The sequence below is a fragment of the Boleophthalmus pectinirostris genome, unplaced genomic scaffold (assembly GCF_026225935.1).
Source record: "Boleophthalmus pectinirostris isolate CB_2022bp ecotype Guang Dong unplaced genomic scaffold, ASM2622593v1 HiC_scaffold_16, whole genome shotgun sequence".
Classification (NCBI taxonomy): domain Eukaryota; kingdom Metazoa; phylum Chordata; class Actinopteri; order Gobiiformes; family Gobiidae; genus Boleophthalmus; species Boleophthalmus pectinirostris.
Window position 1 is genome coordinate 3,693,015 of NW_026571095.1, and position 18,939 is coordinate 3,711,953.

Sequence of the window (18,939 nt, forward strand, 5' to 3'; positions counted from 1 at the left end):
GGGAAGAGTGAGATGTTTTGAGAAGGAGATGGTGGAGAGTCAAATGTTCTGTGGAGGAGCGAGGAGGTGATGGACATGAGTAAGGAGGGCCAGAGGAGGGTGAGATGTTTCTGAGGAGACGACGGAGAGTTATCTGTGAGATCATTATCTGAGACTATGAGGAAGTCATCTGAATGAGGCCGACTTTTGAGAAAAAACATACCTGTACGTATTTGTTTCTCATCATTTAGTTGAAGTGGTTCAGTGACGAGGATTTGAAACTGATTTAGTCAGAGAGAGGGATAAACTGGTTATCGCCTTATCAGCTAAGACTTGCAAGGGAACATAGCCTTTACTCAGCCCCACCAGCGCACGGCTAATTCAGCAGGTATTTTTAGCTTTTACTCTGCGTAGCTGCTTACTGGCTACTTGCAGTTATGTCTACAACCACATTTTACTCTAATTTCATTAAAGTTTCACACTGGCAAACTAAATGTGATATTAATTTGATCTGATGGAATTTTCAACCACACATTTATTTTCTCACTTTTCAATGGTGTAATGGCAAAAAACAAGACACTGACCTTTAAAGAAATAATTTAGTTTTATTCACAGAACTTCAGATTTACATTTCCAACATTCCTATATCACCATGCCACACATCCTCATATATTTACAAATGTAATCATTTTTTATATTTATACAATTTCATTACTGTGAGGAGACACCTCTGCTGTCTGTGGGTCTAACTGCAGTTAGTCAAGTTATTTTATTTTACACTTTTGTTATTCTACAAACACATCTCAGTTCTCTGTAGAGGCAGATGTGGAAATGACAAATGATCAAACTTTACATTCAGAAATCTTTGTCAAAAATGTTTAGTTTTTTTTTTTCAGTTTATTTATTTAGAAAATCTATCTTGGCTTAATTTGACATTCAGAGAATTTCAGAGTGAACTAAAGGGCTGAGATAGAAAAGATTCACGGTGACATTTCTGTGTTTGGCCCACTTCTTTAGATGGTTCTCGCCCATGAACAGCCTGGAGCAGTTGTCCTGTCCTCTGGTCTCTGTCCTTAACCCAGGGCCTGACCCCTCTACACTCTTAGCACCAACAACTGGGGGATAATGTGCTTTGTATAAGCTAGTTGTATACGCAACAATCTGTGCATAGATAGATCAAATTAAAGTCATATATACAATAAATACATCATGTTCCCTGGAAATTTACAAAACTAACAGTTTGGAATTTGGGAGCAAACACCAGCTCATTTAAAGCACTTTCATTGAAGAACTGAGGATCTTCTCTAGATAACTCAAGAAGACTTGAAAGACGTCTTGTGTTGCTCTGGGAGGATTGGATTCTGCTAACGGTCCTTACAGTGATGTAAGTAAATGCAACAACCAGACCTAACTGTAAACGGAGGTACCTTCACTTCAGGGATGACGTCATTCTGAACTTTTCTTTCCATCAGTGTTATTTGTGTCCACGTCTCTGCTGAGAACATGAGAATTGAAAGTGCCCTGGTCCCAAAGCGTTGGCTGCTCACAGCATTACACAGGTGCCAGACTTCTGCCCATCGGGGTCTCCTCCTGCGGGCGCCTCTTTCCTGTTGGGGTCGTTGAGCTCATCGAATAGTCCACTCTCAATCATCTCCTTCTGCCACTGGATGGCCACGGCGCCGGTGCCGAACTCTTTGAAGAACTTCTCATCATTGTTGTCAAAGGTCACTCCCTTCACGTCTGAGAACTCAGCAATGTCTCCTGTATCTTTGGCGTACACCACATTGGGCTTGGGGACCCAGGGTGGATTGATGAGGCCGGCCTCCAGACGAGGGAAGTTGATGCTCTTGAACCATTCGTGCTTCCGAGGATCCTCCATATTGTTCCTAAAGACAAACACATAAAGTTTAATTATGTGAAAGATCCGTGTATTAGACATTTAATTTGTGTGGTTTCACAATATTATGTTCACTGTTTTTGAATGCCTTACTTGATGCCCAATCGTTCCTCCATTTTCTTCTTGAGGAACTGCTGGATGATGTCTTTGGTCGGAGCGTCGAAGCAGCGGTGCTCCCACTTGGGCTCCTCGTTCTGGATGCGGCGCTGCACTTCCTCCTTCTCCACTTTCACTTTCAGGCTCTCAGGGCCTTTGAATGGAGTGTAACCTGCCACCATCTCATAGATACTGCAGCCCAGGGCCCACCAGTCCACCGAGGTCCGGTATGCAGTCTTATTCAGCAGCTCAGGGGCCATGTAGGCTCCAGTACCAGCCTACAGAGAGAAGCACCAATCATTCATTAAATTATATTACATTTAGGAGACAATTCTAGTGTCCGTCAGTAGAAACCTGAGTGACCACTGAACATTATTCATACTACAGTCATAGGATGGTGTGGAAAAAAATTATAAATGAAGGAAAATTGTTTATTCTTTTATTTGAAATCTCCACAAATTTGGTTTTGATGATCACTCATGTGCAGGATAAAAAAATGAGGTGATCAGAAGTTACATATATAATCATGAACATTACATTTTAAACACTGTTGTGGTAAAAACATCTCTGTGGAATCCCTCAGGAGTCCCAACCTCTTCAGAAACATTTTCTGTAGCGTTCTTTGTCCAGTCACCTTCCCTGTCCCCTGTCCATCCCCGTGTGACCTCCTCTGTCTCAGGGGACTTGGCTCTAAGCCTAATGCTGCTAAAGCCTACTACCTGTCAGGAGTCATGTGCGTCCACTCACACAGTCGTACCAGGACCTGAGTAAAAGTCTCTGACTCCTCTATGATGGGCACATCACAGGTGATCTACATGACAGACTCATAATAAATACATGACTTATTTATTTTTATCTTTTTTCACACTCAAAAACTACTTCTTTCTTTTGTAACTGGCCTTAAGTCTTGGTTTAACTGCATAACTGTGTATTTAATCAAATCTTCAGATTTGTTGTTTCATGCTTGTGTCTGGTTTTGAGTACAAAATACACACCTAAAATATTGATAGTAAATTTTACCTGGTTGTGCCAATCTAATCAGGGACAGACTTGTGTAATGCCCACTAAGAGGATTTAAACCAAAGCTAGCTCGGCACAGTCACTTTGGCTGCCGTAGGAGCAACGGCGTACGTTAATGAGCTTAGCGGACTTTCAGAGAGCCACAGGCTTTGTTACTACAGATAGACCCCAGCAACAGACCCAACTATTAACTACAACTTGGTTAGCTTTTTGTGATCTTTTTTCTTAGGAAGTAAATCACATATAAGCACAGAAATATGTTTGTATTGTAGGTCGAGTTAACAACAGTTGTTCATAAGTTTTATTTAGTTTTAATTATTGAGGAGACTCTCTTCCCATTGTGTATCAATTAAACCACCGTTTTATATTTTTATGGGTCACACACCAATTCTCTGAGGGCCAACTAATGCCCCATTCTCCCGTTCAGAAGCCTGGGTTTCTACTGTATTTACCCCCTAACCCCCTAAGACCCCTCCCCAAATAAATCTGTAATCTACTGGTCCTAAATTAACACATGCATTATATAATGTTCACAGAAATGCAAAGATCTTCAGGACATTCTCTAATCTCTCTTCTAATTTAACCTCACTAAAACTGCTTTGTGCACTAGGCATATTTATGCTACTCTAAAAATGACTAATGAGCATGTGCCTTGCAAACCAAGTCAAGCACTCAGTTTTTACCACTTAATTACCACTGGTTTCTAAGCACTTCTCATGCCTTTAGACATACTCTCTGTGTTGTGGCCAGAACTCAATCAGTTTAATTATGACTGAAAAATATATAAAGATCACAACCAGCCAAGTGACACTATTAAAGTTCACTCATATCAGGCAAAGCTTAGGTAACCAGTAACCACATTCATATGCCTTATTAATATCCCCTGACTTATAGGCCTGTCCTGATCCAACATCAACTCATAACAGACAAGCAAAAAGACCAAATCTTCTCAAGAAGACAGGAACCAAAACCTGCACTAGAGTTTGGTAAACTCACCATCTGGTTGACGGTTTTTCCTGGCGCGACCTCGATGGCCAGACCCAGATCAGAGAGTCGACACTGGCCTTGGCTGTCGAGCAGGACATTCTCAGGCTTCATATCTCTGTAAATGATATCCATTTCATGCAGATGCAGGATTCCACAGGTGATCTGTGCTGTGTAGTAGACCACACGCTTCATCTCAATGCCCTTATCCACGCCTTTGCCATCGTAGCCCAAGTTGTAAATGTGGTATCTGAGATCTCCTCCGTTCATCAGCGTCATGACTAGGCACAAGTGGGTCTTGGTGTCATAAGCATACGCCAGATTCACCAGAAACAGGCTGTTGACCTTCTCCAAGATCTTCTTCTCCAGCAGAGCCATCTTTTCACCACCTTTCTTCTTCAGACGCTTTTTCTCTAGCTTCTTGCAGGCGTACATCTGCCCAGTGTTTTTCACCTGAACAGCACATACCTAGGGCAAAGACACAGTATTTATTTAACACTAATAGTGTCAGTGTACTTCAAACTTTTACTTTTAGTACTATGTTAGTATCTCAAATGCATCAGTACTTTTTCTGGAGTAACAACTTGAATATTCAGAAAACATTAGTCTCAAGGACGTTAGTCTCAGATCAGAAGTGAACATAAAGAGACATTTGTCAGTATAGCAAATACTTCATAACATCATGACCATCAAATCAGAAGAACCATGCCATAAGGCTTGGCAGTCTCTTTGTCTGGTTCAGGAGCTTGTGCAGAAAACATCATCTCATGTATGAAGTAGGGCTGCAACTGATGATTATTTTGCTTATCGAATAATCTAACAATAATTATTTGATTCATCGTTTGCTTCATTGGAACTTCTGATCCTTTAGAAGCTTTCAGAAACTCATCAGAAAGCTGCTCTCACTCAGTGACACAGAATGAGTTTGAGGAAGTTTTGAGTTTTCTCCTCCCATACGGCTGGACAATATGGACATACAAAAATGTGATCATGATTTGATCCTTCGATGATGTGTTATGTTGGTCAGATTGTCATGTTTCACTGCTTCTCTGTTTAATGCAGCTCAAACACAGGCTCTGTGACAGATCAATTCAACCAATCTCACTGAAGTGTGAACTCTTATAATTAACACAATCTAGTCCACAAATAACATGAACGTGAACATGATGGGATAGAATGTCTATTTACTGAAGGGTCAAATAATGGATTCTTCATGTCTGAAGGATTGAAAAGAACATCAGCGTAAAAATCACTTTGAGAACAAGGTTGGCCTTGGGTTATATTTCAGTTTATATTGTTTAAATACTTATTCTCTTTAAAGTAATGGCACTAATCCCTCTTAGCCCAGAGTCTGTTTGCCCTCTCATTCGAAAAGCCCTAAATATTACCTTAAGCTTGACACTGATATAGATCCAGTGGACCAATCTGACCAAGTAGCTTTACACAGGCATCCATTTGACCTTTGACTTTTGTCTCGGCACTTTTCCAAGTCAGACTTAAATACTGCTACTGTGCTGCTGTCTGGCATCATTGAATAATATTTAACTGTACATTTTAGAGAAATTGTGTCCTCATGGAAATGCTCATGTCTCCAGACTGCAGTTTTCTGTTTGAGTAGTCATTCATAAAAACATATTGTTCTGTAAATGTAAAATCATTTTGTGTGTTTCATTACTTCTGCAGATTGCTTTGGGGACTGCACATGCAAAATTCTCTTAGAACATACAAACGGTTCAGTCAATATCCAGGTTGTTTTGTATTTACTTGCTAAATAACAGCTACAGAACACATTTGGATCAGATTTGTCTCATTTTATTTTTGTTCAAAGGAAATAAATGCAATTTTCAGTCTCTGCATTGTTATCGGGTAAGCTATAGTATCGAAATCGGTATCGGAACTGAAAAGCTGGATCAGTGCATCTCTAGTAACAAAGATGATAAATCTGCTCTCGTTCAAACTCTATAGGCCAGGATGTTCTGTGGCAGTACCTTTTATTTTGAAATCTACCAAAAGTGATTATATTCTGTTATTTTATCTCACTGTTACTTTGTCACTACCAAAGGTCCTGTGATGTGATGTTTCGTCTTACCTCTCCAAATCCACCTTTTCCCAGTGTCCTGAATTCGTAGAAGTATTTGTCGCTGATCGGCTGCTTCTCGTATTCTTTCCACTGGAGGAACTTGTCAAAAAACGGACTGGCCTGATACTCTGTGAATGGCTTCCCTTTCAAAAACTCTCTTGTGCCGTCCTGGACTGGCCCCTTCATCACCTCATCGAAGTTGGAATCTGTCACACCTTTACACTTCTCCAATGAGTCACCGGTCAAAAAGGACAGGAAGGTCTTGGAGTCAGGTTTGGTGTACTTCTTCATAATATCTTGGCGTGCTTTGTTTTTCGCAGCCCCTTCGGCCAGATCCCAGTCGTACAGCTCGTCTAAGAAATCAGCAGCGTTCTTGTACTCGGGTTTACTGGCTAGAAAATCACGGAAGAACTTCTTGCCAATCGGTTGTCTTTCGCAAATCATCACAAAGTCCTTTTCGATGCTGGTCCGCACCGCCGCACATTGATCAGGTTTGGGCAGAGACAAACTTCGGCGGCGTTTTTTCATTTCTTTGTCATCTCCACCCTGGGCCTTTAGGTAAGCCGTATTGGCCACCAGGTTATCGAGTCCCGCCATGTCACACATCTTGGCGGTTTTTTGGTTGGTCTCTCTCCCCTAAGAAACTGGAATGTTCAGTAGTTGTCCCACAGACGGTTGCCCCTGCCCCAGCGCTGGTGAGAGTGCAGGAGGCTCAGGGACTTCACCAGGCTACCTGCAAACCTAAGACATCGCCACACCCAGTAATTACTCATTTAGAATTAAATACCAGGGAGGGATTTGGGCTTAACATCTTTGTGTAGGCTATTCAAGGATGCTGTGCACAGAAAGGGAATCGTAAACGGCTCTGTCCTAAGAGGCTTTCTAACCTGCTATATTTACCCACAGTGCACTGCAATCACTCTCAGGCTGGGTCCTGTTGACGCTGCTGGTGAGGAGCAGACAGGAGGAGAATGAGGAGAGCCAGAGCTGCACTGATGTTTCTCAGATTTAAAGTGAACTCTGCTGAGGACATGTACCAGACCCAGTCCCTCAACTGCTGACCCTTTGAGCTACTTATGATCCCAACTTTTTATTGGTCATGTAGTTATTCCCAGAAGTACTTACTTTGGAAATATCATTCATCTAAATACATATCGTACACATATTTAGCCTTACCTGTACACTAATGGACTCTTAGATCACGCCCTTTACAAACCTTTTAGTGTTGTTAACTAATACAGACTTGTGATTTTGTTATTGCTGAAGTGTGGTTCACTGTTTGGAGCCCGGTACAGTTCTGTGCATATTCATGACAGCTCACCTGCTCTGTCCGCTCTGAGAAATCACTAAAGTCACTCTTTCGCCTATCCATTTCACATATAAATCTTACAGGCCAAAAGTATCTCATCTCCTTATTTCACATTACATATTGTGCATCAGAACAACAGATATTTTGTGTTTGGAGTGAGAATTTACTTTGGTCATTTGCAATTTACTTCCCAGAGCCTCAGGAGTAAAACATCTGTCATACTGAGTTCCTGTAGGAATGTGTTTGAATTTAAACTATTATGAAGATAGTTTTTAGTTTTCATTTTCATTCAAGATGGATACAACATTCTGTGGAACACAACATACACCATGGAGACAAGACAATGATGGACTCCCCACCAAAAAGGTTACACAGTGTACCTTTAAAAAATGGGAATTATGAAACCAACAAATTTCTACAGCATTGTTGCTAATTCCTCAAACAAACTGTTGATGCTTTGACCTAATCCTCAAAGCTCAAAGACTCTGACCGTGACCCTGTGACTTACTGAAGACTGTGGCTCAAAGATCAACCAGTAACACTCCAGATTATATCAACTACTCTACTATTCTCATCTGTTTTATTATCATTTTATTTGATTTTTTGTTTGATGTTGACGTAGATCTTTACTCAAAACTATATGGAACTGGTATTTACATTTGTATAAAATATCACTTTAAAAAAATGCAAACATAAAGACTCAGACAGAGGCTCAGCAGCTACATGGTAATGTAACTAATGTCCTTTATCAGATGTTTTCAGTCCAAAAATATATATATAATAAAAAATAAAATAAAAAATTATTTTACTTTGCAAATATTTGAATAACTTCATGTTGTTTTTTTTTATGTTAAAAGTCTTGTCATTTGTTACCAAATTGCTAATTAGCTCACAGTAAGCTTTTAATTCAATTGTATCAAATGAAAATTGCCTTGTATTTTATTTTTATTTATAAAGTTTATGGGAAAAATGAATGAAGTGAAATTTAGTGTGAAAATGGCCACCACAGTGTACACACTGTAGTGCTGAGTACGATATTGTGCGGTTCTATTAATATCAAATATGTCAAATGTCAATCATTTAAATGGATCACAGTGTCACTAAAGCACTTAAGCCTCTGAGGGGATCAGTGGATGGCGTTGGACTCGTCTTCAGGAGCCAAGATGGCGTCCGAGTTACCCCAGTCAGTAGGTTCTGTCCTACAACCACAACCAAGCTCCAACATTGTTTTACTCAAGGAACTGTATGCAAATATGTCTCTCTGTATATATGCAGCTTTATAATGAGCTGTAACTATAATTATCCTCCTTCCTCACTGTAGCAGAAGAGTAATAAGAATAAAAATTACATTGATTCAGTCATGAAAAAAGAGTCAGGGTATTATGCAAAATTGACTTTTTGAAGCTTTTATGTCATAATGCTGTTCCCTCATCAAAAACATGCATGAAAAGTTTTTAGATGTCATCCATGTTTGAGTCATTTAGGGATCTCTTTGACCTCTCCTTACGTTAGCAGTACGATCTTGTACAAGACTCAGCCCACAAACCCACTTCACCCGAGCTCCCACACAACAGTTTTTATAAATACGCAAAACCAGGATACAGAAAAAACCCAAATGTAATGTGAGACTGTAGCTCTGGAGGGGGAGTGACTTAGCATGGAGAAATAAACTATGTTATATGTTGACTGTCAATACCCCATAGTCGTGTAATACCCCCTCTTTAAATTATTCAGTTAACACAGTTGTATAAAAATCTAATCTAATAACAATTCAGACATTTTCTTAAAAGGCCAAATTTGAGCATTACTGTAACTATTATTTTCAGTATCAAACATCGGCACAAGGGCTGCAAAATGAATCACAGTGAATTTAAATCACAATTCCAATAGTGTCAGTTCACACGTTGCAAACACAGCATTTATTTAAAGTATTATCTAATGTATAAACCTATAAAGCTGACTTGTTAACCCTGTCATTCACAGGTCTCTCTGTAGCTTTGGCGTCTAAAGAGAGAAAAGTCCATTGTCTGCAAGTTTAAAATAGCCAACAGTGCAAATAAGAAGTATTTATATGTTCTTACACAAGTCTGAGATGCGGTGAACACCACAGTGGCATTTACAACCTTTAATCTCTTAATCTGTCCCTCCTTCTCTCTCTCTCTCTCTCTTCTCAGTGTCTGTGAGGTGAGGGGACGGAGAGGCCAGTGTGGCACAGGTGGCTGCAGCATAAATCCTCTGCTCCAGTTGTCTCCAGATCAGCAGATCCAGCAGCGCAGCAGAGGGGGGCGCACCGGCGTGAACTTTAGTTTTACAGCCAAGTCAGCAGGAGGTTTGAGGGCCCTAGTTTGGACACATTTCATATCAATTTCTCTTATGATAAAAAGCAATATAGTAGTTGTAGGTTTTGGTTATATTTAGAGCAGGAGTCTCCAGCCTTTTTACTCCGGTGAGCTAAGTTTACAAAATGAAAATACCAGAGAGCTACTGGTTTTAGCGGTAAATATAAGAGCTACAGCGAGCCATAGATGAGGTACAGTTAGATGCCTATAAAACATAAACCATCATCCATAGTAGAGCACAAAATGATGCACACATAATGGTAATAGACTTTTAATTAATCAAAACAGACTTATTCAGCACAATACATATCATTCAGAAATACTACTCTGAAGGAGGTGGAGAGCTACTGGTAACTCCTGAGCTGCAGGTTGGAGACCCCTGATTTAGAAAAAGTTCAAGGTTCAAGATGTTTGAATTTCAATGATTTTAATCTCAATCTCTTTTTCTTTCTCATCTATTTCTTTCTCATCTGTAGGGCCTCCAGAATGGTAATGCTGCCTCTTAGAATTGGTTGAAAAAAGACAAACATGGACTATATCAGGAATAAATTAGGGTTACTGTTTATTTTGTACGATCATAAATGATAAACTTTGTGCCTACGTTAACATTATTATTAGTTAGTGTGACCATAAAGGAAAATATATTTCTGCGTGTATGTATATGTGTGTTATGGTATGTATGTTTGTATGTATGTATGTGTGTATGTATGTGTGTATGTGTGTATATATCTTTATATGTATATGTGTGTTATGGTATGTATGTGTGTATATGTTTATATGTATATGTGTGTGTATTTATGCAATGCATATGACTGGTAAGCACTCCAAAGGTGTTTAAAAAAAAAAAGTTTTTAAATATTGTGAACCACATGATTAGGTAGAGCAGTTGGGGTAGGACACTCTAAGTTTATTAATCTTCAATCTACTCCATATTAGAGCACAAAATGATACATGCATAATGGTAAAAGACATTTAATTAATCAAAACAGACTTATTCAGAAGATGAGGTACAGTTAGATGCCTATAAAACCATCGTCCATAGTAGAGCACAAAATGATGCACACATAATGGTAATAGACTTTTAATTAATCAAAACAGACTTATTCAGAACAATACGTATAATTCCGAAATCCCTTGGAGAGCTCCTTCAGAGGAGGTGGAGAGCTACTGGTAACTCCTGAGCTGCAGGTTGGAGACCCCTGATTTAGAGAAAGTTCAAGGTTCAAGATGTTTGAATTTCATTGATTTTAATTTCAATATCTTCTTCTTTCTCATCTGCTTTGAGCCTGCTGTCATTTCTTATAATGAAAACAACAGGTTATCCCCAGGTTTGACTACCCCAAAATTTAAGACTTTTTAAAGACCATTTAAAGACCACTTAAATGAAAATAAAGACCGACATCGCACCCATTATGTGGGCGAAAAACACCAGATCCAACTCTAATGACCAGTACTCACTGCTTTAAATAACAAAAAATACTTATAGAGATTCATTTATAGTCATATGCATTGCTTGTAAAATGTCCAAAAAATCATTTATTATATTCTAACAAGACAAACCTTATCATAACCTTTCACATTGTCTTCCTTCAACCATTTAACGTTTTCAACAACAACAAACTCTTGTTCACTCTACTGATTGTTTACTCATTGCCGCCGTTGCCAGAAACCAAAGTATTGTTTGTCCATACTCCAAATTAGACGTTCATTCAATTTCACGTTGTTGTTTTTTTTCCTCCCTCCATTTAACTTTGCTCTGCAGCCCGTGTCTCTGATGGTGGATTCTCGTCTTCAGCTTCCTCTTCCTGTGCTTCTGGAAGCTTGACCTGGTGGCGGTTGATGAGCAGTTGGAGTTGAAGTTTGTTGGTGAAGAAAATGCGTCTCCAGCCGATGTTGCGGGCCAGAGTCACCACCTCGTCTGGCAGAGTGCTACACTGCTGCCTCACCGCCTTCTCCCAGTACTCCTCCGACTGGCACAACCTGGGAAAGACAAAAACAAAACACAAAACATTCATCTAGTCGTTTGATACCGTTAAGCCTCTATTGCACATGTAGTGAGGTAAGGGCTCCTGAGTTCCTTAGAGCTGGTAAAAAAAAAGAAGTCCAAGTTGCAAGTTCCCCACCAGAACAGACCCACTTGTTAAATGGCACAAATTATAATAGATGGAAGAGAGAGAGAAGAAAAAAAACAAAAAACAACAAGACAAAAAAGAGAACAAAACAAACAGACAAAAAGAATAAATAAATAAAATAAAATTTTAAAAAACAAACAAAAAAACACCAAATCCAAACCCCTGCCCACCCTGTCACCGCACAGGTAGAATATCTATACCAGGTGCTGTATTAATTCATATACCACAGCTTATTCATTTTCTATTCTTTTTAAAGAGCTGAATACAACTGCAGGAAACTGCCCCATGTTCTCTCAAACGCACCAATATTTTGCTTCAGGGAAAATTTAATTTTTTCTAGCTTTAGACAGGACATGACGTCTTGCAACCACTGTGAATGTGAGGGACGTTTAGTGTCCTTCCACTTGAACAAAATGGCTCGGCGTGCCATAAGCAAAGTAAAAGCCAAAGACGATTTTTTGGTAGCACTAAAATGTACATGATCCTCCAAAACACCAAAAAGCGCCAATATGGGGTTTGGTTCTAACCTAATACTGAATACCTGGGATAGAGTGTTAAAAATGTTCTTCCAGTAGGTTTGCAGACATGAGCAGGACCAAAACATGTGGCCGAGAGACGCCCGAGTCAAGCCACACCGGACGCACAATGGGCTAACTTCAGGATACATAGAAGATAGTCTGGCCCTGGAGATATGTGTTCGATGTACAACTCTGAATTGAATTAACCGGTGCCGAGCACAGAAAGAAGATGAATAAATAAGTTTAAGAGCAGTGGACCAGGTATCATCAGGTATACAAAGACAGAAGTCCTCCTCCCAAGCGTTTTTAAATTTATCCACAGGTGGGATTTTAAGATCTAGCATGATATTGTACAGCTTAGAAATAAGGCCCTTGGATGGCTTAAATGACAGTATTTCATCCACAGTATCTGCTTGAGTACAAACTTGAATATTGGGTAGTTGTGTTTCAAGAAAATGCCGTATCTGAAGATGACGAAAAAAGTCTGAATTTAAAAGATGAAACTTCTCTTTCAGCTGTGCAAATGATGCTATGGTACCATCTATTAACAAATCTTGAAAACGTTTGGCACCCTCTCTATGCCATTTCTGAAAACCTGCATCCATGACTGAAGGCTTAAATAAATGATTGTTAAGAATAGGGCTCCAGAGTGAAAAACCGGCCAGGCCAAAATGCTTCCTGAATTGTCCCCAAACCTTCAAAGAGTGTTTGACTACTGGATTATCAAATAATGTAATGGAGGGTAAAGGTAGAGCAGAGCCCACCGAGGCCAAAGGAGAAAGATTCTGTGAAAAAAGCTCCAACAGAACCCAGTCAGGACGATCGGACTGATCGTAATAGTATGACCAATGTACCAAAGATCTCAGGTGGGCCGCCCAATAGTAGAAACAAAAATTAGGCAAAGCAAGACCCCCATGCAGTTTAGATTTTTGAAGATGGATCTTACTTAACCGTGGACGTTTGCCCTGCCAAACATAGGAAGTTATGAGTGAGTCCAACTGTAGGAAAAAAGAATGAGGAATAAAAATGGGCAATGTTTGAAAAAGATACAAGAATTTTGGTAAGATTACCATTTAAACAGAGTTTACACATCCCACTAGGGACATTGACAAGGGAGACCACTGAGACATCAACCGCTTGGTCTGATTCAACAGAGCAGCAACATTTTCTTTAAACAGGTCCTTGTGCTTTTTTAGTGACAATAACCCCAAGATATGAGAATTTGTCGTACTCGACTTTAAAGTTTAAATCTGAAAAATCCAAGATCCGTGCTTTATTATTAATTGGAAAAAGCTCACTCTTGCTAATATTTAATTTATAGCCTGAAAAGGTACCAAAGTGGCTGAGCAGCGCTAGAGCGGTAGGAATAGATTAATTTGGGTTGGACACATAGAGTAGAAGGTCATCAGCATAGAGAGAGACCCTGTGCTCCACACCCCCCCTCCAGATTCCAAGTAAACCATTGCAGGTACGAAGTGCTATAGCAAGCGGTTCTATGGCCAAAAGTCAAAAAGCATAGGGCTTAAAGAACACCCTTAACGGGTGCCACGATACAATCTGAAGGGCCTGGACAGTTGGGAATTAGTACGAATCATAGCAGTGGGATGAGAGTAGAGCTATCGGATCCATGAAATAAAGGTGGGTCCAAATCCAAATTTATCCAACACAACAAAAAGATATGGCCATTCGACACGGTCGAATGCCTTCTCCGCATCTATAGAAATTACACACTCAGGCCGGTCTTCCTGGGCAGAGTACAAAATATCAAAAAGACGCCTAATGTTAAAGTAGGACTGCCTGTTTTTAACAAAACCAGTCTGGTCCTTGGATATAATAGTTGGGAGGATATTTTCCAGTCTGAGCGCTAACACTTTCGCCAGGACCTTAACATCTGTATTAAGAAGAGATATGGGTCTGTATGAAGAGCAGTTTGTCACGTCTTTTCCTTTTTTAGCTATAAGTGTGATACAAGCCTCCAAAAAGGATTGGGGTAGATGACCTAATTTACAAGATACAGAGAAAACGGAGCACAATAATGGTGAAAGTAGTCTTGAAAATGTTTTGAAAAATTCTGACGGAAACCCGTCCGGGCCAGGACATTTATTTGACTGCATTGTATTTATGGCTTTAATTATTTCCAATTCAGAAATTGGCTCTTCCAATCTTCTTGAAAAATCTGTTGAAAGTGTGGGAATGTTAAGTTTGTCAAAGAAAGTATGGATTGTACTTAAATTGGAACCGAATTCTGAAGTATACAGTTGAGTATAGAACTCTTTGAAGGCCGTGTTAATTTCTGAGGGGTCTGTGGTAATCTGACCAGTGCCCAATTTAATTTTGGAAAGGGCCTGTTTAGATCTAAAACCCTTGAGCTGATTGGCTAACAATTTATCTGACTTATCACCATATGTATAGAACCTGGTTTTATTTTTCAAGAGCAGTTGTTCAGTACGGTAGGTCGTGAGCAGGTCAAATCTAGCGTTCAATTCAACTCGCTGTTTATATAGGTCGGGACATTTATTTTGAGAGTACTGTTTGTCTATTTCACCTATCCGCCGCAAGAGGTCGCTTTGTTCCCGGCTTGAATTGCGTTTCATCCTGACTGTATAAGCAATGATTTGACCACGCAGGTAAACTTTCAAAGTGTCCCATAGAGTAAGAAAGGAGATATCCGGATTAGTATTGGTGTGTATGAAAAATGTTATTTCCTTCTCAATAAATTTTACAAACTCGGGATCTGACAATAAGGTTGAATTAAAGCGCCACTGCCTGCATCCAGGAAGAAAGCCAGGGAGCTGCACTAAAAGTGTAACAGGTGCATGATCAGATATAACAATTGGTTGGTACTCACAAGCATGAACAAAAGGCAAAAGTTGACTATCTAAGAGGAAATAGTCAATTCTAGAGTATGAATGATGCACTTGGGAGAAAAAAGAGAATTCTTTGTCATATGGATGCAAAAATCGCCAAACATCACAAACACCAAAATCTGTAAGAAAATCATTAATAACACAGGTCGACTTATTCATTGTACCGGGATTGCTCGAGGACCTGTCCAGAACAGGGTCCAGCCAGCAATTAAGGTCACCGCCAAGGATGAGATGATATGAATTCAAATCTGGCAGTGACGAAAACCAACGTTTGAAAAAATCAGCATCATCCACATTCGGGGCATACACATTAACTAAGACAACCAATGTATTATACAATTTGCCTGAAAGAATAACATATCGGCCATTATTATCTGACAGTACATTATGTGGTTCAAAAGGAATATCTTGAGAAATGAGAATAGAAACACCTCGAGCCTTAGCCTGAAACGTGGAATGGAAAGATTGACCAGACCAGCACAGTAAACGACTCAGGTCCGACGTGCGCACATGGGTTTCTTGTAAGTAAGCTATCTTGGCCTTGAGATTTTTCAGATGAGAGAGAACCCTCTTCCGTTTAACAGGGTGGTTTAAGCCCTTAACATTCCAGCTCACTATGTTAAGACCATTCACCATAGTGCATATGTAGAATGATATAAAATTGTTCACAACAACCTGGTGACCAGCAATAGGCAAAGTGACCGGCAGTTCTACCTAAAAAATTTGAAGTACCATTGTTTGCGGTGACAGGTGCCCACCCCCCACCCCTCTCAAAAAAGACAGCTGCTATTAAAAAAAGCAGCAAGCTCCATAAAGTAAAAATCTTCAAATATCCCATCGTCCAGATGCTTAACAATCGAACTACAAAAGCTCCAGCATTTTACATAAAATTAAAATAACAGCCCCCTTTAATAAGAATAACTATACCAAAAATAGATATAAAAATAAAAAATTGTAAATACTCTAAGCATATTTTAATGCTACCCCAACAAAAGACCAAGGTACTATTTACAATGAATACTACTTCACAATATAATAAACCTGAACAAAATAGTAATATAGTTCAAATATCAAAATAAAATGGTAAGTAGGGTAGATTGGGCAGTCATCAAAAGTAAACTGACAACGAATTATGACATAATGAAAGAACATAAATAAGTCGCCAGTGACGGCGATTACCGTAATTTACCCAATCTTGACACTTCAGATGAATCCAGGAAAAGTCCAGTCTCTCCATCTATGTAGGACCGAGCTGTCGGGAGGTATGGTCATCAATGTATTTTTGTGCCTCTTCAACACTGCCGATCCACTTCTTGACACCGCTGGACAGCGTCAGGCGCAGGCGAGCCGGGTAGAGCAGAGCTTTAGACCCCGCTTGTAGAACTCCGCCATCACATCCCTGTATTGTACTCGTTGGGACATGACTTCAGCACTGTAATCCTCCACGATGCGAATCTGTTGACCGTGGTAGTCAAACATCCCTTTGCGTCGTGCTTCTCTGATGAGGAGGTCCTTCGTTTGGTACCGGTGCAGGCGGAGAATGACTGGCCGCGACCGTGCACCTGGCCCCGGCCTCGCAGCTCCTATGCGATGAGCCCTGTCGATCTCCGGCGGGGATGGCAATGTGTCCTTTCCAAATGCGTCCTGAAGCAGCCGTGAGAAAAAGTCAGTAGGGCGTCCCCCCTCCGTAGACTCCGCCAAGCCAAGAATACGTATATTTTGGCGTCTGCTGCGATCCTCCTTGTCCTTTTTCAAATGTTGCGCATGCGTGAAACCACCCCCCCTCCCCTACAGCTCCTACGTAGAAACGCCTCCTCCCGCCTCCTCCTTACGCCAGAAACAGGTTTGTTTACAGCCGGTGCGCTGCACATGTAAACAACTAACTACAGTGTTGGTTAGGCAAGGCGGAGAAGTGAGGAGCAGGGAGAAGAGCGGAGCAGGGAAGGGGAGAGGAGAGAGGAGAGGGGAGCGGTGCGCGGAGATTCCGTGCCCGGAGAAGTGAGGAGCAGGGGGAAGAGCGGATCGGGCAGCGGGGAGAGGAGCAGGAAAGGGGTGCAGAGAAGGTTGCGCAGAGATTCAGTGCGAATGAACTAGCTACAACACGCAGCAGCAAGCGGACTCTTTCTTTGCATTGAAAATTACGTTTTCAGACATAGGATATCACTTTCGTGTCCTGAAAAACGTTTGACTAGCTCTTGGAAATAAAGTACGTTTTCATAATAAGCAGAAGTGACCTGTCCAGGAGTAATTTGGCGACCAGTGCGTCAGTCTTTAGACCCTGCGTCTGCTTCAGTCGCGCCATCGCTGGAATGAATCTTCAGGAATCACCTTAGTTTGGCTTCGCTGCTTTTCCCCTTGTCTTCTTCTTTCAGCAATCTCAAAAACGGACTTTCTTTTGCGGCTAACTGCTCCTGGATTCTTGTCTGCCATTGCAACAAACTTTGTGCTAACTGCGAGGAAGATATAGGTCAAAAAAAGACGCTAAGAACTGTTGCGTTGGTGGAGTAAACAGCGTCTGTGCGGCTTGCGTCTGTGGACTGCGTGACAGGCGTACGTAAACCACGTACCGGCGGCGCGCAGGCAAGTCAGTTACGCTAGAAACGTAGGGAGATTGATTGACAGCCTGTCAGCTAACAGATAACGAGGCAGTGTCGTTATCTATTGGCAAATGTTTAGCCCCACCACGTCCAGAGTTGATGAATTTTTATTCTCTTTTTTTTGGTCATCATAATTACAAGGCTACTGCATCTCTATAATGCTATCATTAACAATTTGAAACAAAAAAAAATCCTCCATACAACCTTTAAGCTTCGCGTTGTCATCACGGAGAGAAAAAACGGCGTTTTCAAGCTCGCTAACGCGTTGGCTAATGTCGTCAGACGAGAGCTCCAAAGAGGATATGCGCTGGTCATGGTCATCCACCAAAAGTTTGTACTGGTCTAATTTAGTTTCTAGTCCAGTCAGCGAAGACTTGAATTCAGCAGACAAAGTTTCGCGGTGCTTTTCCAGTAGGGCCGAAATGGCTTCCATCGACAAGCTAGTGCTAGCACTCGCCTCCTCCTTCTCGGCAGTTCTCTGGCTTTTAGGCGGCATTGTGAGAGAAATTATATTCACGGTTGGGTCAAACGAGTAGTAGGAATCTTCTCCAAAAAAGCATACATTCAAATTAAGATCAAAGGGGGCTTAATGAAAAAATAAGTTCTAAATTATGCCGGAGCACACTCGCACTACACCTACTCCATCCAAGTTACCAACCGGACTCAATTTAAGACTTTTTAAAGACCTTTTTAAGTCCACCTAAATGAAAATTAAGACCAACATCGCACCCATTATGCAGGCGAAAAACACCAGATCCAATCCTAATAATGACCAGTACTCACTGCTTTAAATAACAAAAACTAAAATACTTATAAAGACTCATTTATAGTCGTATGCATTGCTTGTAAAATGGCCCAAAAATCATTTATAACATTCTAACAAGACAAACCTTAACATAACCTTTCACATTGTCTTGTCTCACATTGTCTTTCAAAGTGCTTCAACCATTTAACATTTTCAACAACAACAAACTCTTGTTCACTCTACTGATTGTTTACTCATTGCCGCCGTTGCCAGAAACCAAAGTATTGTTTGTCCATACTCCAAATTAGACGTTCATTCAATTTCACGCTGTTGTTTTTTTTCCTCCCTCCATTTAACTTTGCCCTGCAGCCTGGGT

The 18,939-nt window shown here is 40.5% G+C and overlaps 1 protein-coding gene across 1 annotated transcript; it reads right to left on the reverse strand.

Annotated features, from left to right (window-relative positions):
• Positions 1-1,522: 1,522 nt before the first annotated feature.
• On the reverse strand, positions 1,523-6,662 carry grk7a (G protein-coupled receptor kinase 7a). The gene is made up of 4 exons (XM_020917269.2): positions 6,066-6,662; positions 3,989-4,444; positions 1,970-2,250; positions 1,523-1,865 (listed from the first exon to the last, which is right to left on the reverse strand). The coding sequence occupies exons 1-4, from the start codon at positions 6,660-6,662 to the stop codon at positions 1,523-1,525; spliced, it is 1,677 nt and encodes a 558-aa protein (XP_020772928.1).
• Positions 6,663-18,939: the final 12,277 nt, after the last annotated feature.

Excerpts from the sequence above, each read along its gene's own strand:
- grk7a (XM_020917269.2), bottom strand. The coding sequence starts at position 6,662 with ATGTGTGACATGGCGGGACTCGATAACCTGGTGGCCAATACGGCTTAC. Across the intron at positions 4,445-6,065 it reads GAAAAGGTGGATTTGGAGAG|GTATGTGCTGTTCAGGTGAA; the intron begins GTAAGACGAAAC and ends TCTTTGCCCTAG. Across the intron at positions 1,866-1,969 it reads GAGGAACGATTGGGCATCAA|GAACAATATGGAGGATCCTC; the intron begins GTAAGGCATTCA and ends GTTTGTCTTTAG.